The 16,565-nt window shown below is 38.8% G+C and overlaps 1 protein-coding gene across 1 annotated transcript; it reads left to right on the forward strand.

Annotated features, from left to right (window-relative positions):
* The first annotated feature begins 2,205 nt into the window (after positions 1-2,205).
* On the forward strand, positions 2,206-12,563 carry LOC146705801 (prolactin-releasing peptide receptor-like). The gene is made up of 3 exons (XM_085463621.1): positions 2,206-2,276; positions 6,688-7,166; positions 9,537-12,563. Exons 2-3 carry the CDS (start codon positions 6,718-6,720, stop codon positions 10,168-10,170), a joined length of 1,083 nt encoding a protein of 360 aa, XP_085319747.1. The 5' UTR covers positions 2,206-2,276; positions 6,688-6,717; the 3' UTR covers positions 10,171-12,563.
* The last annotated feature ends 4,002 nt before the right edge of the window (positions 12,564-16,565 follow it).

A 16,565-nucleotide genomic window follows, 5' to 3' on the forward strand; every position in this document is an offset into this window, starting at 1 on the left:
ACTATATTTAAAGATCATTTAGAGTGCAGCTCTCTGTGTTTTGACCAGGCCACATGTCTCCTTCTGTCACCCAAAAGTACAGAAATTTTAAAACCTTCTAGTAAACAGGGTCCCAGCTGTAAACAGGGTCCCAGCTGTCACAAAACTGAAATGACAGCCTTGTTTTCCTCTAAAAAGTCAAAAAATTTATAGCAGAAGAATTGCTGAGGCATAACTGCTGCTGGATTTACATCATTCATCTGTGCAGGCTCTGGGAGCTGTGTTCTGTAAGCAAGCACTTGTACAGGCTTTAGCGGGACAATGCTCTAAATGGAAACATTTGAAAAGCAATTCTTCTTTAAAAACAGGAAGCTTTGTTGACCATCTCATCGCCCTAAGTCAGTTTCCGTCATGATGAATCCCTCAGTGAGAGAAGTGCAGTTAATTCAATTTCCTTTTTGCCTGGCATCGGCGTTCATTCATTTTCAGTGGATCCATTCATTACATCTGAGCAATCCACAGTTTTTCTTTTGACTATATTAATGTAGTGTATGGGATTCCTTAGTGGGTGTGCTAGTGGGAGGTGCTTGGGCAACAAGCGACCATGCATCAGGTGTAACAGTCACTTTTTTTGTTGCCCAAACAAAAACTCAACACGGCCCTCCAAGATTGATGTGTTTCCCCAAGAAAGACTCATTTTAAAGACGTTCCAAAACATGTAGGTGCCTGGACTATGCGGACTTGTCATTAATTGTTATCCAGTTGCGTTTTAATTATCCTGTAATTTTAATACATAGATTGTTTTATGTCTTTTGGCATTGAAAGATACTGTGCTGGTGATTGTACCACACTCTTCTTCGGTGTGCACACTTGGGGCGGTGTAGTTTAAGTTTGCATCTGGATTTGTAGTGGAACTGTGGTGTGATCGCTTAGTTAGCGTGAGTGGTAAATTAAATTGAGCCCCACACCGTGCTGCAGCCTCTGGCTGTTCTCGCTTTTCCTAACTTGACCTTTTGCGGGTCCATTGGGTATGTTTTGTTTTTTTTTATTAACATATTTGCATTTTCCAGCCATCCACCCATCTATTTCCTTCTGCTTATTCAATGCAGGGTAGCAGTTGAATGGGATCCTCTCTCAGCTGTCACAGGAGGAGGGGGGGTTACTCCCTGGACAGGTTGCCAGTCTACTGCAGTGCTAACCATTCACACTAGCATTCACAACCAATTTAGAATCACCAGTTAACCCACATGCATTTTTTTGATAGGACGCACCCACACACACACACACACACTGAAAGAACATGTAAACTCCACACAGAAAGCCCATGGCCAGCTTTTGGATTTTAATCCCAGACCTTTTTGCCAAGAGGTAATGGTAGTAGCCACTATTAACCATCTGCATTTTTACATATATAATTATGATATATCTCTAATTATATATATATATATATATATATATATATATATATATATATATATATATATATATATATATATATATATATATATATATACTGTGTATATATACTGTGTGTATATGTATATATATATATATAAAAACTGCAACAGCACTTGTGCAGTGTTTACTTAATTTCAGTACAGTGGTAACCCTTCTCGTGAGCCACATTAATATGAGTGTAAGTCACGATCTTCATTCCTCTATTTCACCCTTAACTGTTCATTCATATATTTCATGGTAATTAATAACTCATTTTTACATGAGATACTTCATATACTGCTGACATGCAGACCTTCATGTGTAGCAGCCAACATGCGTTGCTGTTGTCTTACGTGGGCTTTTGTAGACCCCTTTCCAGCAGGATTGGAAGGAATCCAGCTTCAGCTTCCATTTTTCTGATCTTTTTGACAATCAGCACTTTGATTGTGTGTTAAGTCAGAAGGTTACTGGCAACGCAACTGTGTAAACAAACAGTTCAGCAAGCAATTAATTAAACTACTGTCATAGCGAGTCCTGCACATGCCTGTGAACACAGCTCTAATTATCTTAACTGTCACCATTCCCAGATCTCTCAGTCAGACCGCTAACTAACGTGTTGAAGATCAAAAGTCTGTGGCAAGTCCAACCTAGACTTGGAACTAAACTATCTTATTGGCATTTCTCTCACCCACTCTCTCTCCCCCCGTTTTCTCCTCCTCTCTCGCGCACTCTCTCTTCCTGTCTTTATAAAACTGCATTCAGCCCGAGCTCACTCACCGTGGAGAAGCACACAAGGAAGGTCTGCTCTTCACACTCCTCACACACTCAACTCGTCATTGCACTGAGAAACAGCAGCACAGGTAGGTTATCAGCTGATTGTTTTTTAAGGAATTTTCATGTTATTGTATTCTTTTTTATTTTATTTTATTTTCAGCTGCACCTTAAGCAGTAGTAGTAACATTTTTCTTTTTCCAAGTGCATAAAAATATGTAATTAGAACAGAAACGAGTGTTTCCTGTTTTTCAAGCTTTTCCAGTCACATGTAACACAAGCCTCACAGGTAGGGGCTTATGTTAGGTAATTTCAGAATATTATATATATATATGGCAATTGCATGCTTATCCACATTTTTTTTTTCAATTAATGCATATAAAGGTATACATTGTTGTGAGCTAATAGCTTTGCATGCCAGACCTCTTTTATGATGCTTCTTGGCATTTTCATCCAAGGGCCTACAGCTGGATTTCTAACATAAAATCAGATTGCAAATAAGTGCTGGCATGGACATGTGAAGCTTTGTATTGTTGAAGGGTGAGTGTGTGAACACAAAGGAACCAAAAAGACCTGTGTATGTCATCTAACGCTAAAAAAAAGTATATTGGAACAGTGATATGAAATATCTATTAGTCTGTCAAAAAGTTTAGATTTGTAATCATGTAAATTGCAAATATCTGAATGAGAAGAAATTGGCATCTTTTTAGATAGCGAGTGAGATAGTTAGATAAATAGAAATCATATATATATATATATATATATATATATATATATATATATATATATATATATATTTTTTTTTTTTTTTTTTTTTTTTTAAATTATCATTTTTTTTAAATTAATTTTTTTAAAATAAATAACAAAACACTAGTAAATGAGAAGTGCTGGAAGGGTGTACAAACCTGTATCTGGGATGGACATATGAGAAAGATGAGGCTGCTGGAGAGCTGGCGGGTTATCTGAAATCTTACACAATGAAAAACATCAGCATAGCAACAGGACACAAGGTGGTGGTCACCCTGCATTAGCGAAGACTCTCACGGGCAGAAATTCTGCAGCAGGCAGATGTTTCTAGATATCAGAATCAGAATCAGAAAGGGTTTTATTGCCAAATGCAACATTAGGAAATTGCTGCGGTGCTTCAGTGCAAACATACTGTTATAAATTAATCTTAAATAGACATGAAAATAAAAATGAGAATAAGAATTAAAAGTGCTAAGTAGACAGATAGATATATACATGATATATACACGAGTGCAGGTGGTGATCAGTGCCAAACATGGAATGATGCAGTGAACACAGCGTAGGGTCATGTGTTAGTGGTGGGAACAGTCATACGGTTATTGTTATATTGTTATATCCGGGCTCTTCTGCAGATGTACAACATAATGAGCTTTGGACACGAAACAAAAATAGGTAGCAGATGAAAGAGACATAAAGCCTTATTTTGAGAAGTATTTGGAAGAACTCCAACAGCATCATCAGCTGAGAATCACCAAAAACCTGTGAAACCCTGATACCCCTATGTACAGTACAATACACAGAATTCTGTCAGAAGTGATCTTTCTGAAAGATGAGAGCTTATTTGCCCGTCTGTAAAGCAAGACAAGCTCCTCACCTGAGATCAGAGCTTTGTAGGAACCCTGCAGCAGGTTCTGGGTTCCTACAAAGCTCTGATGTAAAATAAACCCAAACAAATCAATGCATTAATATTGGGTTAGATATAGAGACAATAACATTAAACCTTCATCCACATAAGAGCTGTTGAAAGTTCTCTAAAATGCTTTTATTAAACATAAAAAAATGCATATAATAGCAGTTTAATTTGTTGTTGTTTACCTTTTTTCACTTATACAACGTTTATTGATAGCACTTTATATTTTGTCCCTTTGGAGCTCTTTTGGTGCACAAGACTCCATCATTTTTTCTCCTTATTCACATTCAGGTTACTATGTCATTTGGTTTGAGCCTCATTTGTGTGGAAAGTAATTTGGGGGAGCAAAGTACTTTTTATTTGTGCAGATCTGGGCCCGTATCCCTAAAGAATCTTTGTGCAAAAAGTGGCTCCTAGCGGCCAAATTCTAAGAAAATTCTCAGAGTCATGACGTTTTCTTAGAATTTCCCCTAAAAGTGACACGACAATCCCAGTTAATATAAAAGCTATTCCTCAAGATTCCTAGCGCTTAAAAGGGCTCCTAAGGCGAGATCTGCTAAGAGCAGGGAAGAGGACTTTTAGTGGCTTAGGAGTTCCCCTAAGCAGCTGCACAAAATGGCCAACAGAAGAGGCAGGAGAGATGTCCTGCAAACACTGGATGACAGGGAATTATTGAGATGCTACAGATTGGATCGTGCAGGAATCATGTTTGTGGTGGATCTCCTTAGAGATGCAATTACTTCACCAACTCGATGCCACAACGCTATTACACCGGAGACGAAAGTAATCACAACCCTGAGGTATTTGGCAACCGGGAAAATGCAACAATGCAGCAGTGATGACTTGGGTCTGCAATCACAGACATTGCTAAAAGCTGAGCCATGTTACCCTCGTTAAGACCACACTGGACTTGTAACGTTGTGATTTCTACTTCATTAAGGACAGCCTCTTGAGATAGGCCATCTCGTTTTCAACGGGGTCCATATGGGAGTGAAAGTACAAAATATGCCAGCTAGGATATTAATATGAGCAAATAAGACACGAATCATTATTTGAACAGGGTGTAATGAGTTTAAGTTTTCACATATTTTAGATTCTAATGGCTATAACCCCTACAGCTTACTATTCATTTTCCAGATATTTTCTTGAATGTGAAATATTATTTACAATTACAGTCCGCATAAGATTAGAGTGTATAATATGTTTATTGATTTGAGGGTACATCCTTTGCTCATTATCACCAAAAGCTCATTTCCATCAAACTTGTAGGATCAACCAATCACGGCTTTTGAAATGATGACTCATACCTAGCAACGGGGTCAACCACACCTCCTCACTAAGATAGGATTTTCCATCCATTCCTTGCTCAGAGTTCACTGAAAATGTTCTGGAATCACTTCTAAGCTAAAACTCCTGGCAAGGAATTTTTAGGTTAAGTTAGGAGCTCTCTGAGAGGATTCTCAGAATCTTTAGGGATACGGGCCCTGATCTTTTTAACCACATTTAAAGCACCAGGGTCAGTCTTTTAGACCTGTCAACATCCATTTGGCAAATCGTCACTGAAAGAAAATGCACTCTACAAGCATGAAAAAGCCCTGTGATACATACAAATTATGGAGTGCATAATTTCTTCACTGCCGAAATCTGTAAGAGGTTCAAAGGAGAGACTTGTATTCAATTGTACCTGAAAAGAACAAAATCCTGAACAAGTACCAGCAAACTATGGAGGAAATCTGATCAAATTTTACAATCTTTTCATTTGTTCACACTCTTGGTGAACATTAGGATAAGCTGTCAGAATCAGTCCTTTGCATCAATGGCAGAATTGAATGAAAAAAAAAGGCCTTGACAAGGTACAGTTCAGTCCTTAGTTATTCGGTGTACTGCTACACTAAAGAGCAGTATAAGTGTCAAGTGTAAAAAGAACAGAATGAGTACAGAAAGTCACAGTCTGTGCTGCAGCTGCAAATGATGCAATCTGGTGAGGTAAAAAGGACAGAAATATTTTCATGAAATTATGTGCAAAAACAAAACAACCACAATAATAAACCTCATCGATTCTGACTGCGCTCCTTTTAGACTTCATTTCAAAACACTACTGCTTTGCAGAGGGGCTTCTGTTTCATCATCTATTTGCAAATTACTACATTTAGATAATTACACGACACATTGCATCAGCAAGCTGGCTTCAAAATCAGGCTGTGAAGTTATTTTGCACAGGAGATTTAATATGTAGAAATTCAGAAATTTTCATCCATATAATGGCAGCCCATTGCAATTTTGAGGAGGTTACCAGCCTTGTAAACTCAACATGATGCCTAGAAGAGCTAGTTTGATTGATAAATTAGTGTACATTTGTTTTCCTTCGTTTCTTTTTCATTCCATCTGGTGGTGTTCCAGTTGTCAGCTTCAAGGACAGGTTTAACATCGATGATGATAAATCAGCGAGTTTTGGCTCGCTGATTTAAAACAGTTTTTTACTAGTTAAATATCTGTAGTTCTTTTAAGTCTTCCACAAGTCTTCGAACCACGGAGCAAAGAGGTGTTCGGTCCCACCTTACACATGTGAAGCTGTTCCTGGTTCCACTTTTCAGGCACACAAAAACAAGGAAGTCGTTAATTTAATTTTACGCTTAAATGTTTCCTCCCGTTAATTAATTAACTTGCAATTCCTTCTCTGCTAGATGGCATGTGACAATAACCGGAAAGGGAAGCAACATTTTAATCAATTAATATAATGCATAAAAATGGAGCTTGGATTGACTGGATAAAATTGAGATTTTACCTTTGGAAAAGTTAGAATGTCGTGTCGTTTCACTGCTTTTTGTTTTTTGTTTTTATAGTGCAGTTACTGGCAGACTGATTCTGCTCCCATGGAGGGTAATCACAGTGGTTTGACTGGAAGCACACAACCATCTTTGCTAGAAAGACAGACTGATGGGCACATTTATGAAGTTGCAGTACAAACCAACTCCACCAACCGCAGCTCCCAGTTTGCAGACGTGGCCTTGCTGCAAACTTTCAAACCTCTCATCATCCCCTTTTACGTTCTAGTCGTGGTGGTGGGTGTCTTTGGGAATTACCTGCTTCTTTATGTCATCTGCCGAACCCGAAAGATGCACAACGTCACCAACTTTTTCATTGGAAATCTGGCCTTCTCTGACATGCTCATGTGTGTCACCTGCGTCCCCTTTACTCTCGCCTACGCCTTCAACCCTCATGGTTGGGTTTTCGGGCGCACCATGTGCTATCTGGTGTTTCTCGTCCAACCTGTCACAGTGTATGTTTCAGTCTTCACACTCACTGCTATTGCTGTGGACAGGTAAGTGCTCCTTGTGGCATATGAGATCTTCTTTAGATCAAAATTGAAGATTTGAATTATTTGAATTGTTTTAAATGTTTTTCCCTTTGTCTTTCCCTCTTTCTCTCTCTTGCTCTGTACATATATATGTATATATCTCACAGACAATTAGAAAGGCTTGAAAACGCATCACATCTCAATGGCAAAAAAACCCCTCTTAGATATCTACACTGATATGGACTGGGTAATGTGTTTGGTACAAAAGGCTGCCGCATCATTTGATGGAAATAAAAATGATCAGACCCTGAAAACACCCCAAATATCAAAATGAGAAATTGATGCAGCAGGTCAGATCATTTTGTCGAAATTTCATTGCAGCAACTTAAAATAGTGTTTAGCAGTTTGTACAGATCCCACGCTTGTATGCATGTCTGAAAATGTCGAGGGATCCTCCGAATGAGAAGATGGCTGAAGTCCTGATTTCCTCCTAGATCCTGGACAGTTTGAGGTGTAGCCTGGCAGAATCAGATGGACTGAAACATAATGTCCCAGAGGTGTTCTATTGAATTTAAGTTAGTCAAGCCTGGGGGACAGTCAGTGGTATCAATTGCTTCATCCTTCAGGAGCTGCCTACATACTGTCATCACATGACGTGGATTGTCATTGTCATGCACCACGAGGAACCCAGGACCCACTGCACCAATGTAGGGTCTGACAATGGGTCCAAGGATTTCATCCTGATACCTAATAGCACACAAGTTGCTCTTGGCCAGCCTACAGAGGTCTGTGCATCCCTCCCCAGACCATCACTGACTCACCATCAAACAGGCCATGTTAAACGAGGTTATAGGCCACATAACCTTCTCCACAGCTTCTCCAGACACCTTTCACGTCTGTCACATGTACTCAGGGTGAACCCGCTCTCATCTGTTGTAAGCACGGGATGCGAGTGGTGGATCTGCCAGTTCAGATATTCTATGGCCAATGTAAATTGGGCTCCACGGTGCCAGGCAGTAAATACTGTGGAGGATGTCGGATCCTAAGGGCATCTCTGTGAAGTCTGTTTCTGATTGTTGGAACATTCACACTGGTGTTCTGCTGGAGTTCATTTTGTAGGGCTTTGGCTCTGGCAGTGCTCATCCTGTTCCTCCTTGCACAAAGGACCAGATATTGGTCCTGCTGATGGTTTAAGTGCTTTCTACAGCCCCATCCAGCTCTACTAGAGTATGTGCCTGACTCCTGAAGTCTCCTCCATGATTTTCAGACTGCTGGAAGACACAGTAAAGCTTCTGGCATGGCACAAATTGATGAGTCATCCTGGAGGAGCTGGACTACCTGTGCTACCTCTGTTGGGTCCAGGTATCGCCTTGGGCTACCAGCAGTGAAACTGATCCTAAATGTGAGAAAAGATGTAAAACCAGTCCTGTTTTGGGGATTGTCTCACTTTTGCTCTTCTAGTGTGACAATTGTTAATTTCATTAACAGCAAAAGCGCTGAAACTCATGAAGAACTGCATTTTTTTGTTGTTGTTTCATGATCTGAAACATGGACAAAGTGTGACAAATATGTAAAAAAAAAAAGTAAAAAAAGAATAGAAAGACATCAGGAAAGGAACAAATACTTCACAGTATATATGAGAGAACTGTAAATTTGATTATAAATTGCAATTATAACTCATTATGATTACTTGGAAATGAGACATTAGTTTAGAAATTAGGCAGATATGAAGGGAGACTGATTACTGAGTGTTTTCTTTTCATTGAGGTGACACTTAAACAATAAAGATTTTCCACTGAATGCATTAATTCATTTACATGAGCTCCAGACCCAGACATAACATAATTATTGAGCTGTATAGAGTGTTCATCATTAAACCCCTGAGACATGCAACAGACCTCAGGTTTGAACAGGTCTGCTCACTGGACCCATGAAAAATTCATTGATCTTTAGTTAAGTTTTCAATTGTACTTTGCATTCTGCAATGTCTCCTCCTTCTAAGGGGAAGACATTAACATGAAATGAAAAGTCCCTTTACTTTTACAGAGAATATAATGCTGCTGTCATTTTGTGATGCACAACTGAGTTCAGTTTTAAAGTGTAAAATATAAATAATTCACTCTTTTTCCTCGTGGACTGTGCAGATCACGGAGTCCACTCTGTCTTTTCTAACAAATTTGATTGTCCTTCAGTGAAGCACGTCGAATGCAAAGTAACTGGTTATGAGAAAATGATTCAACTTAACATTTATAGCCAATATTAAGTAACGCCACTGCCAATGAGCTTGAGTATTATAATTGTAGGAGTTCACGACTGCATTAATAGCCATTCATTAATTAAGCATGAGCACCTTCCCTTTCTTTTTTATAAAGTACTATTCCTTATTCATTGCAGATATTATGCAACAGTTCACCCCCTGAAGAAGCGGACCTCTGTGGCGACCTGTGCCTCTGTCCTTACTGGGATCTGGCTTCTGTCTTGTGGCCTGGTAGCTCCAGCAGTGACCCACACCTATCATGTTGAATTCAAAGAGGAAGGCTTCACTATCTGTGAGGAGTTCTGGTTGGGTCAGGAAAAAGAAAGACGTGCTTATGCGTACAGCACCCTGCTGGTTACTTACGTCCTCCCGCTTTCGGCTGTTTTTGTCTCTTATCTCTGCATCACTGTCAAACTGAGGAACTGCGTTGCTCCAGGCCACAGGACGCAGGACCAGGCAGGCGCTCAGCAGGCTCGCAAAAGAAAGATCTTTCGCCTGGTCGCTCTCCTGGTGTCTGCCTTTGCGGTGTGCTGGCTTCCTATTCACGTGTTCAACGTGCTGAGAGACATTGACATTCACCTCATTAACAAGCGTTACTTTTTGCTCATCCAATTGCTGTGCCACCTGTGCGCCATGAGCTCCTCCTGCTGTAACCCCTTCCTGTACGCCTGGCTTCACGACCGCTTCCGCACCGAGCTGCGGAAGATGTTCAAGTGCCATCATCGCATTGGAGTGCCTGCCAATCACTGTGCCGCCAGCGTGGTATTGTAATTGACTAGTGAAGAGCATCCTCTGTCGTTAATTTAGTGTCACTTACTGACTCATCCTGAGCGCAAGTGGAAACACAGGTCTCAGCAGCAAACCATTCCACCTAAACATTCGTGGTAATGCAGTCATTGGTTATAAAACGGGATGGGGGTGAATCTCAGGTGATTTATTTCCTGGGTAGCATGAAAATGTGCATTCATTTTCTTAGGAATCACATCTGTTAAATGGCACGATCAGTCGTGTTTAGGTGGGAGTAGCACCTGTTTATTTGTGTAAAAGGCTGATCATTTAAGCTAAGAGCGGCGAAAACTCAGAGGACCCAAACCAGGCTAAGGCAAGCATGAGTGCATGCAGCTACTTTTGTGGCTACTTAGATCCGCACATTTCCTTTCTATGGGTTGCCATGTGCCACGAGCTGAAAGATAAGAATCTCTGCTAACACGGGGGGAGGGGGCATATCAGCAGCAGATTTCATAAATATCAGACGGTTAGACTACTCTGTCATGGACCACAGTGCTGTTTGAAAAGAAATGTTAATATTTAAAAAAAATGTTTGTAATTATTTGTTTAATAGTAATATTTCCAGTGAATTACAGGAGATAAGATCAGAAGGGTTTCAGCTTTTAATCAAAAATGACAGAGAACATGTCAGACGGGTGCAGCTTTACTGGATATGAATAGCACATTAACCTTCCTGCCTTCTTGGGACCTTTTTGTGCCACTGCTATGTGTTAAATGGCTGCCATTTCCACTGTGTTCAGTGGAATATAACCAAACTTGCCACAGGATAGTTTTTACCTGTCAATGTTAATATTCCAGTGTGAATTCCTTAAATCAGCCTAAAATGGCTGAGCAGCAGAAATCCCCACACCCATCACCCTGGGGACCATTTTCTGCCCATTGACTTCCATTATAAACGCTATTTTTCAACCCCAAATTATCATCATATGATTTTATTTTTTCTTCTTGTCTTGGATGTCAATGAAGACTCAGGGCCTTGAAGTTTTAATTTTTAAATTGCAAAAAAAATGCAAAAAAAATAATGGCAGGTCAAAATGTATGTTGGTGCCAATCTTTGGTCCATCTAAAGGCCTACTTATAATGACAATCACATATTACTTCAACTGGTTTTTTGTGGAAATATTTAGTTTCGTTTTTTGGTTTTTGGGGCTTATAACACAGGGCGCTCATGTAATAACACTGGGATTTGAAGGGTTAAAACAACGACAATATAATTAAAACTTTACATGAATATTTCAGGGAGAAGTAGTTTTACAAGGTTGGCTAATTTAAAGTGGAATAAAATATGGATATGTGGTCTTTTTATGGCGTGGCTGAGAATGGTCCCTAGGGTGATGGGTGTGAGTTTTTTAAAGGATGGCAGGAGGGTTAAACCATGAGTTCAAATTGCATTTGGAAACCACAAAGGTGGTTGTTTGCACCAGGAGGGCTGGTGTCAGAGCTAATCTTTGTGTAGTGCAAAATTAAATTCATCAGCTTGGTCCCTAAGGCCCACATTTCCTGTATTTGATGAATATGCGGCTTAAGTCATCAAATTATTTTTGATAGCATAATATAATTACTGCAGAAAAATAATCATACTGTGGCAGTTGGCTCGATGTTGCTTTTTCTGTGCTGTGGTTTCTCTTGCTTCCACTGGCTTTTGGAAATTTGCACATAATGGGAAAGACTGGTTATCCAGGCAGAAAATGTGGAAAGAAAGAAAGAAAGAAAGAAAGAAAGAAAGAAAGAAAGAAAGAAAGAAAGAAAGAAAGAAAGAAAGAAAGAAAGAAGTCATGTTAATGCAGCTTTCTAATAAAACTGTCTACTGCATTTACCAACATGTTACACTGAACTGATAACAGATGAGCTGCCTGTTGTTTACACCGTCTTTAATCCAGTTTTATTTAGTTTGCACAGCAGATGTTATGCTTCTTGCTTTGTGTTCTCTGTGTGCACATCTGTGCCTCTGCAGCAGAGTCAACACATTTCAAATGTTACAGCGTGCTCTCTCTTTTTGTTGTTGCTTTTTTCCCTATCATATTCTTATATTAAAGGACACAGTATAAATACTTTGCAAAAAAAAGTGTTATAATGATCACACAATGTTTAAAATGATATAAATAATGTGGTGTGGCATGTAACAACAGTATACTGTAATGTGTAGCATGGAAAATCTGAGATTAAATCCAGAGATGAAATGACCTTGCTGTTTCTGACCGGCCTGTGTGATGGCAGTAACGGGAAGCAAATTATATCCAACTTGGTCAGAGTGCAGCTGCACAGCTGAATTTACTAATTAAATGGAAGAGGAGGATGAAAAGTGTTGTCTGCATATCAATTAGGCCTGTTAGGACACTGAAAAATGTGATAATTTATTGATCTCCCCAATCACGTCAGAGAACTTGCTACTTGCCAACAAAGATGTTCGCTTCCTGCAGTGGTTGTTTTTCAGCACGACAACACCCAGTTAAGTAGGTGAAAATTTTATCATCAACTCATTCAGTCATGTATGATTTTGTTTATTTAATTTTTGTGTTTTACTTTTAACCTGCAAGCTGATGAATTTTTTTTTCAATATTATCTGTGTTTTTTCTTGTTTGTTTTGTTTTTAACAGAGAAGGGAAATCATCATTTTGGGCTGTCTTTTTAAGTGGATTATTAGAAAATGTTGGCAAGTGTGATTATCAAAATGGATTTATAAACCACACAGGATCAACACACAGCACATGTCTGATGTTAAAAACATTAAGCTGCAAAAGTCTTCATTTTTTTTATTTTCCAGCCAGACTTTCTTTTCATTTTGTGAGGTGGTCTTGAGCACTAAGACTTTTTTGTTTGGACATTTGTTGCTATTTTGCTCATTTTCAGTCCAGTCCTTACCTTTATAGGAATGTCGCATTTGCTAATACACTTAAAAGGCACCTAACTCGAGGGATGAATCAGTAATGTGTCTGTACATAGCAGATAACTTAACGAAGAATTCACTTAATAAGTGTATGTTGTAGTTCTTTGTCACTAGCAGCATGTTGCAAAGCTCATAGTCATTTCTTTAAATTTCTTCCCTTCAGTCTTTGAAAAATGCCAAAGATAGCACAGTTTTACGGGCATAAAATAATATTTTTACACCAACATTGTGATTCCCAAAGAGCTAACACCTGAAAACCTGCTAAATCTCCACATGGTGTGCAATGTGTCCTTAAAATATGAAGTAATTAGACTAGTGGAAGATAAAAGAAAATAGTTAGGCCAAGAAACCCCCCTCAGGTGAACAGTATCTGAAAGTCATGTCCTTAAGAAAAAAGACAAGGGAAAATCCAGCAAAGACCGGATACAAGACCCGAGAGATGCATCTGGCCCTTTATTTGGCTGCCACAAAGCCATTCTTAAGGACAGCAAACAGGGTGAAAAGGCTGAGATATGCCAAATTACACAAGAGCTGGATTGAAAATCAGTGACAACAGGTTTTATGAACTGATGAATACGAATTTGACATTTTTAGTTCAAAATAAGCATTAGTAAGTACAAAGGTCAGGAGAGAAGAACAACAGTGAGTGTCTACAGCCATCTGTAAAACACACTAGAAGCTGTGTCATGGTTTCGACTGCATTTCATCCAGTGGTGGAAAGCATCTATCTGAAAAGTATCTGATTGGCAACAGCTTCATTTTTCAGCATGACAGTGATCCTAAATACACTGCCAATGCGGTAAAACCATACCTGGATAGAAACATACGCAATGGTACTAATTATCAGTCATGGATTGGCCTCCCCAAAGTTCAAACCTAAACATAACTGAAGCAGTGTGGGATCATATTTGACAGTAAACAGAACAAAAGACAGCCAACATCCGAAGAAGAGCTTTAAATATCCATGAAGAACTACTCCTAAAGACTACTTAAAGAAATTACAAGAAATCTTCAGGCGGTGTTGAAGAACAAAGGTGGTACCTAATATGCTGTATTTCCATGTATGTTTATGTTTCAATAAATCACTGCACATATATCCATTTTCCTAACAAAACATAAGGAAATGAGAGGTAGCTCCAGAATTTTGCAAAGTGCTCTAACAAATAAACACTAAAGTATACACTTTAACTTCATTTACCAAAACTTTAAAACAAAGGCTTTGAAGTGCAACAGCAGGACATGTAATTTGTCAGATAATTAAAATGCTGCAAAAGGCAACAAAGGTGCAAACACACCAGAGAGGTTGAGTTCAATGACTCCAGTTAAGAGGAAAATTATCCACAGAGACCAAAAACTTGCACCAGTAAACATGCTTTTTGATCAAGGGTTTAAACGGGATGTGATAGGTGGGGTTAGGCTAAGATCCAGTGTAGCATGATGATTTGGATTGTGAGCCCCAGTAGAGTTTTCTTTGTGTGCACGCTGTGATCAGCTGACCTGTTTTTTTGGGGGGGGTTTTTGGATTTAGACAATTTATTCAACAACATTTAAGAATATTACACGAGCTATCATGGCAGCATTCTCACCAAGTACAAAATTAATACAAAAGATAGCATTTTACGAGTGAAAATAAAAAGCATGACCAGCATAAATTTAAATTGATAACCGCTACGGTTGCTGAAATTGATCAATCATTAATAATAAAAAATAATCTATAATGAATTTCACTTAAAGGTGCCTGTCATCAACAGACAACAGCAAACTCTTCTTTGATTGTTTTCCTTTAAAGAAAAGCCACATTTATGCTTGTTGTTGTGGGAGTTTTCCATTTAAATAAAGCCTGCAGACGAGCAGTGAGCGGTAGCTAACATTCTTTAATCCAAACACACAAAGAACAGAAAACCAAGCTTGTGGAGAGCATGACCGTGGGGCAGACGGTCAGCAGAGTCTCTCTGAGCCTAGCATGGCTCTCAGTTAAAATCCAGTGGCACCAAGGCATCATACAATAAAATAATGTGATTAATACATAAGTAAAAGAAAATCTATACATGCTCTTTTACCTTTTTTACTTGGTTGTCTGCACCCTACCACTAGCTCTACCAATCCATCTCAGTGCTCACTGCCAAGTAAGCTGTTTAGCATTCACTAAACAGCTTAAAATTTTCATACTTGGAATAACACAAGTTGATTATAATTCAATTTGTTTTTCCAAGTGTTTTCACAACATAAATTAACTCTCATCTTCCTCTCCTGTCCTCTAACATCAGTTCTTTATATTATCACACATTAGGCTTTCTCTCAATGGAAAATACACATTTCTTTTATCGCGCTCCCATTTTTCAGGACTTGTTAGATGGCTATAATACAGAATTTCCACAACATCAGCTGTGACATCTGTGTGCATGAAAGCATGAAGGGGATAAGAAGGAAAACAGGATGCGCAGAGGGTGCAAGCAGGACCGTGGGATGCCACTTTTTAATTTGAGCAAGTACCTCAGTGCGATCAGCTGAAAAGACTGCCAGGCTGCAGCACAGGAAAAATAATGGTGCTTTGTATTATTATGTATTTAACCACACAATCAGATTTAAGTCATAATTAGCAGAAAATGCCAGAACGTCATTCCAGATCACTCTGTCCCACTTCAACACCAGTTTTTTAAGCTGTAAAGCTGGATTATTTCTTTATACATCTATGAGGACTGACTGAGTTTTGAAGTCACACTACAAGAGGAACCCCAGTTTTGGGCACTTATTTTGTGGGTTTGATTTTTAAGTTCTCAGGTTTGCCACTTATGTGAATCTTTTATTATGTATTGTGGGAATTTTGAGTTTTAAGACGCATTGTGTTCAATAACAATAATTTTCAAACAGATATTTCCTGTTTCAACAAACTTTTTCACTGAAGTGAAACGAAAATTGGACGTTTACTCAACACAATGTAGCCTCAGGACAACAGGCTTTTTCCACAGCAGATTCCTCATAGTTGGAAATGCTCATATTAGTGGTAACCTTAAAGCGTCCCTTTATTGTATTAAGGAAATCCTTGTAGTTCATACAACAAAGAGACAGGACACACACAACCTGAATGTACTTCAATATGTCAACATGACTTCAGCAAAAAGGGCTTATTATACTTCACAGGTCTCATATCTCAGGTAGAATTTGTGATGTTGTCACAAAAATGGTCTGTCAGGGGAAAAAAATTAATTGAAATTTATGGTTTTGATGTTCGGGCGAGTTTCTTTCCATGTCCATCTGATATATGAGGCATTTCATACATAATATGCAGAAGAAAGCTCTTTCAAATGGTGTCCATTAGTGTGAGAAATTTGATCTTATTAAACTGGATCACATGTTAGGAACTACCAGAGTCATACTCAAACCTTAAACCCAATGCCTGTTCAGCTGCTCTTTAAACTTTAAACTGGGCATTGGAATGAAGAAGTGAGGTGACTTAAGTGACTTTAAATGTAGCATTAATACTAGTGCT

Source organism: Copadichromis virginalis, linkage group LG7, assembly GCF_057382275.1.
Source record: "Copadichromis virginalis isolate Kocher_CV1m ecotype Utaka linkage group LG7, C_Virginalis_male_GT1.1, whole genome shotgun sequence".
Lineage (NCBI taxonomy): Eukaryota > Metazoa > Chordata > Actinopteri > Cichliformes > Cichlidae > Copadichromis > Copadichromis virginalis.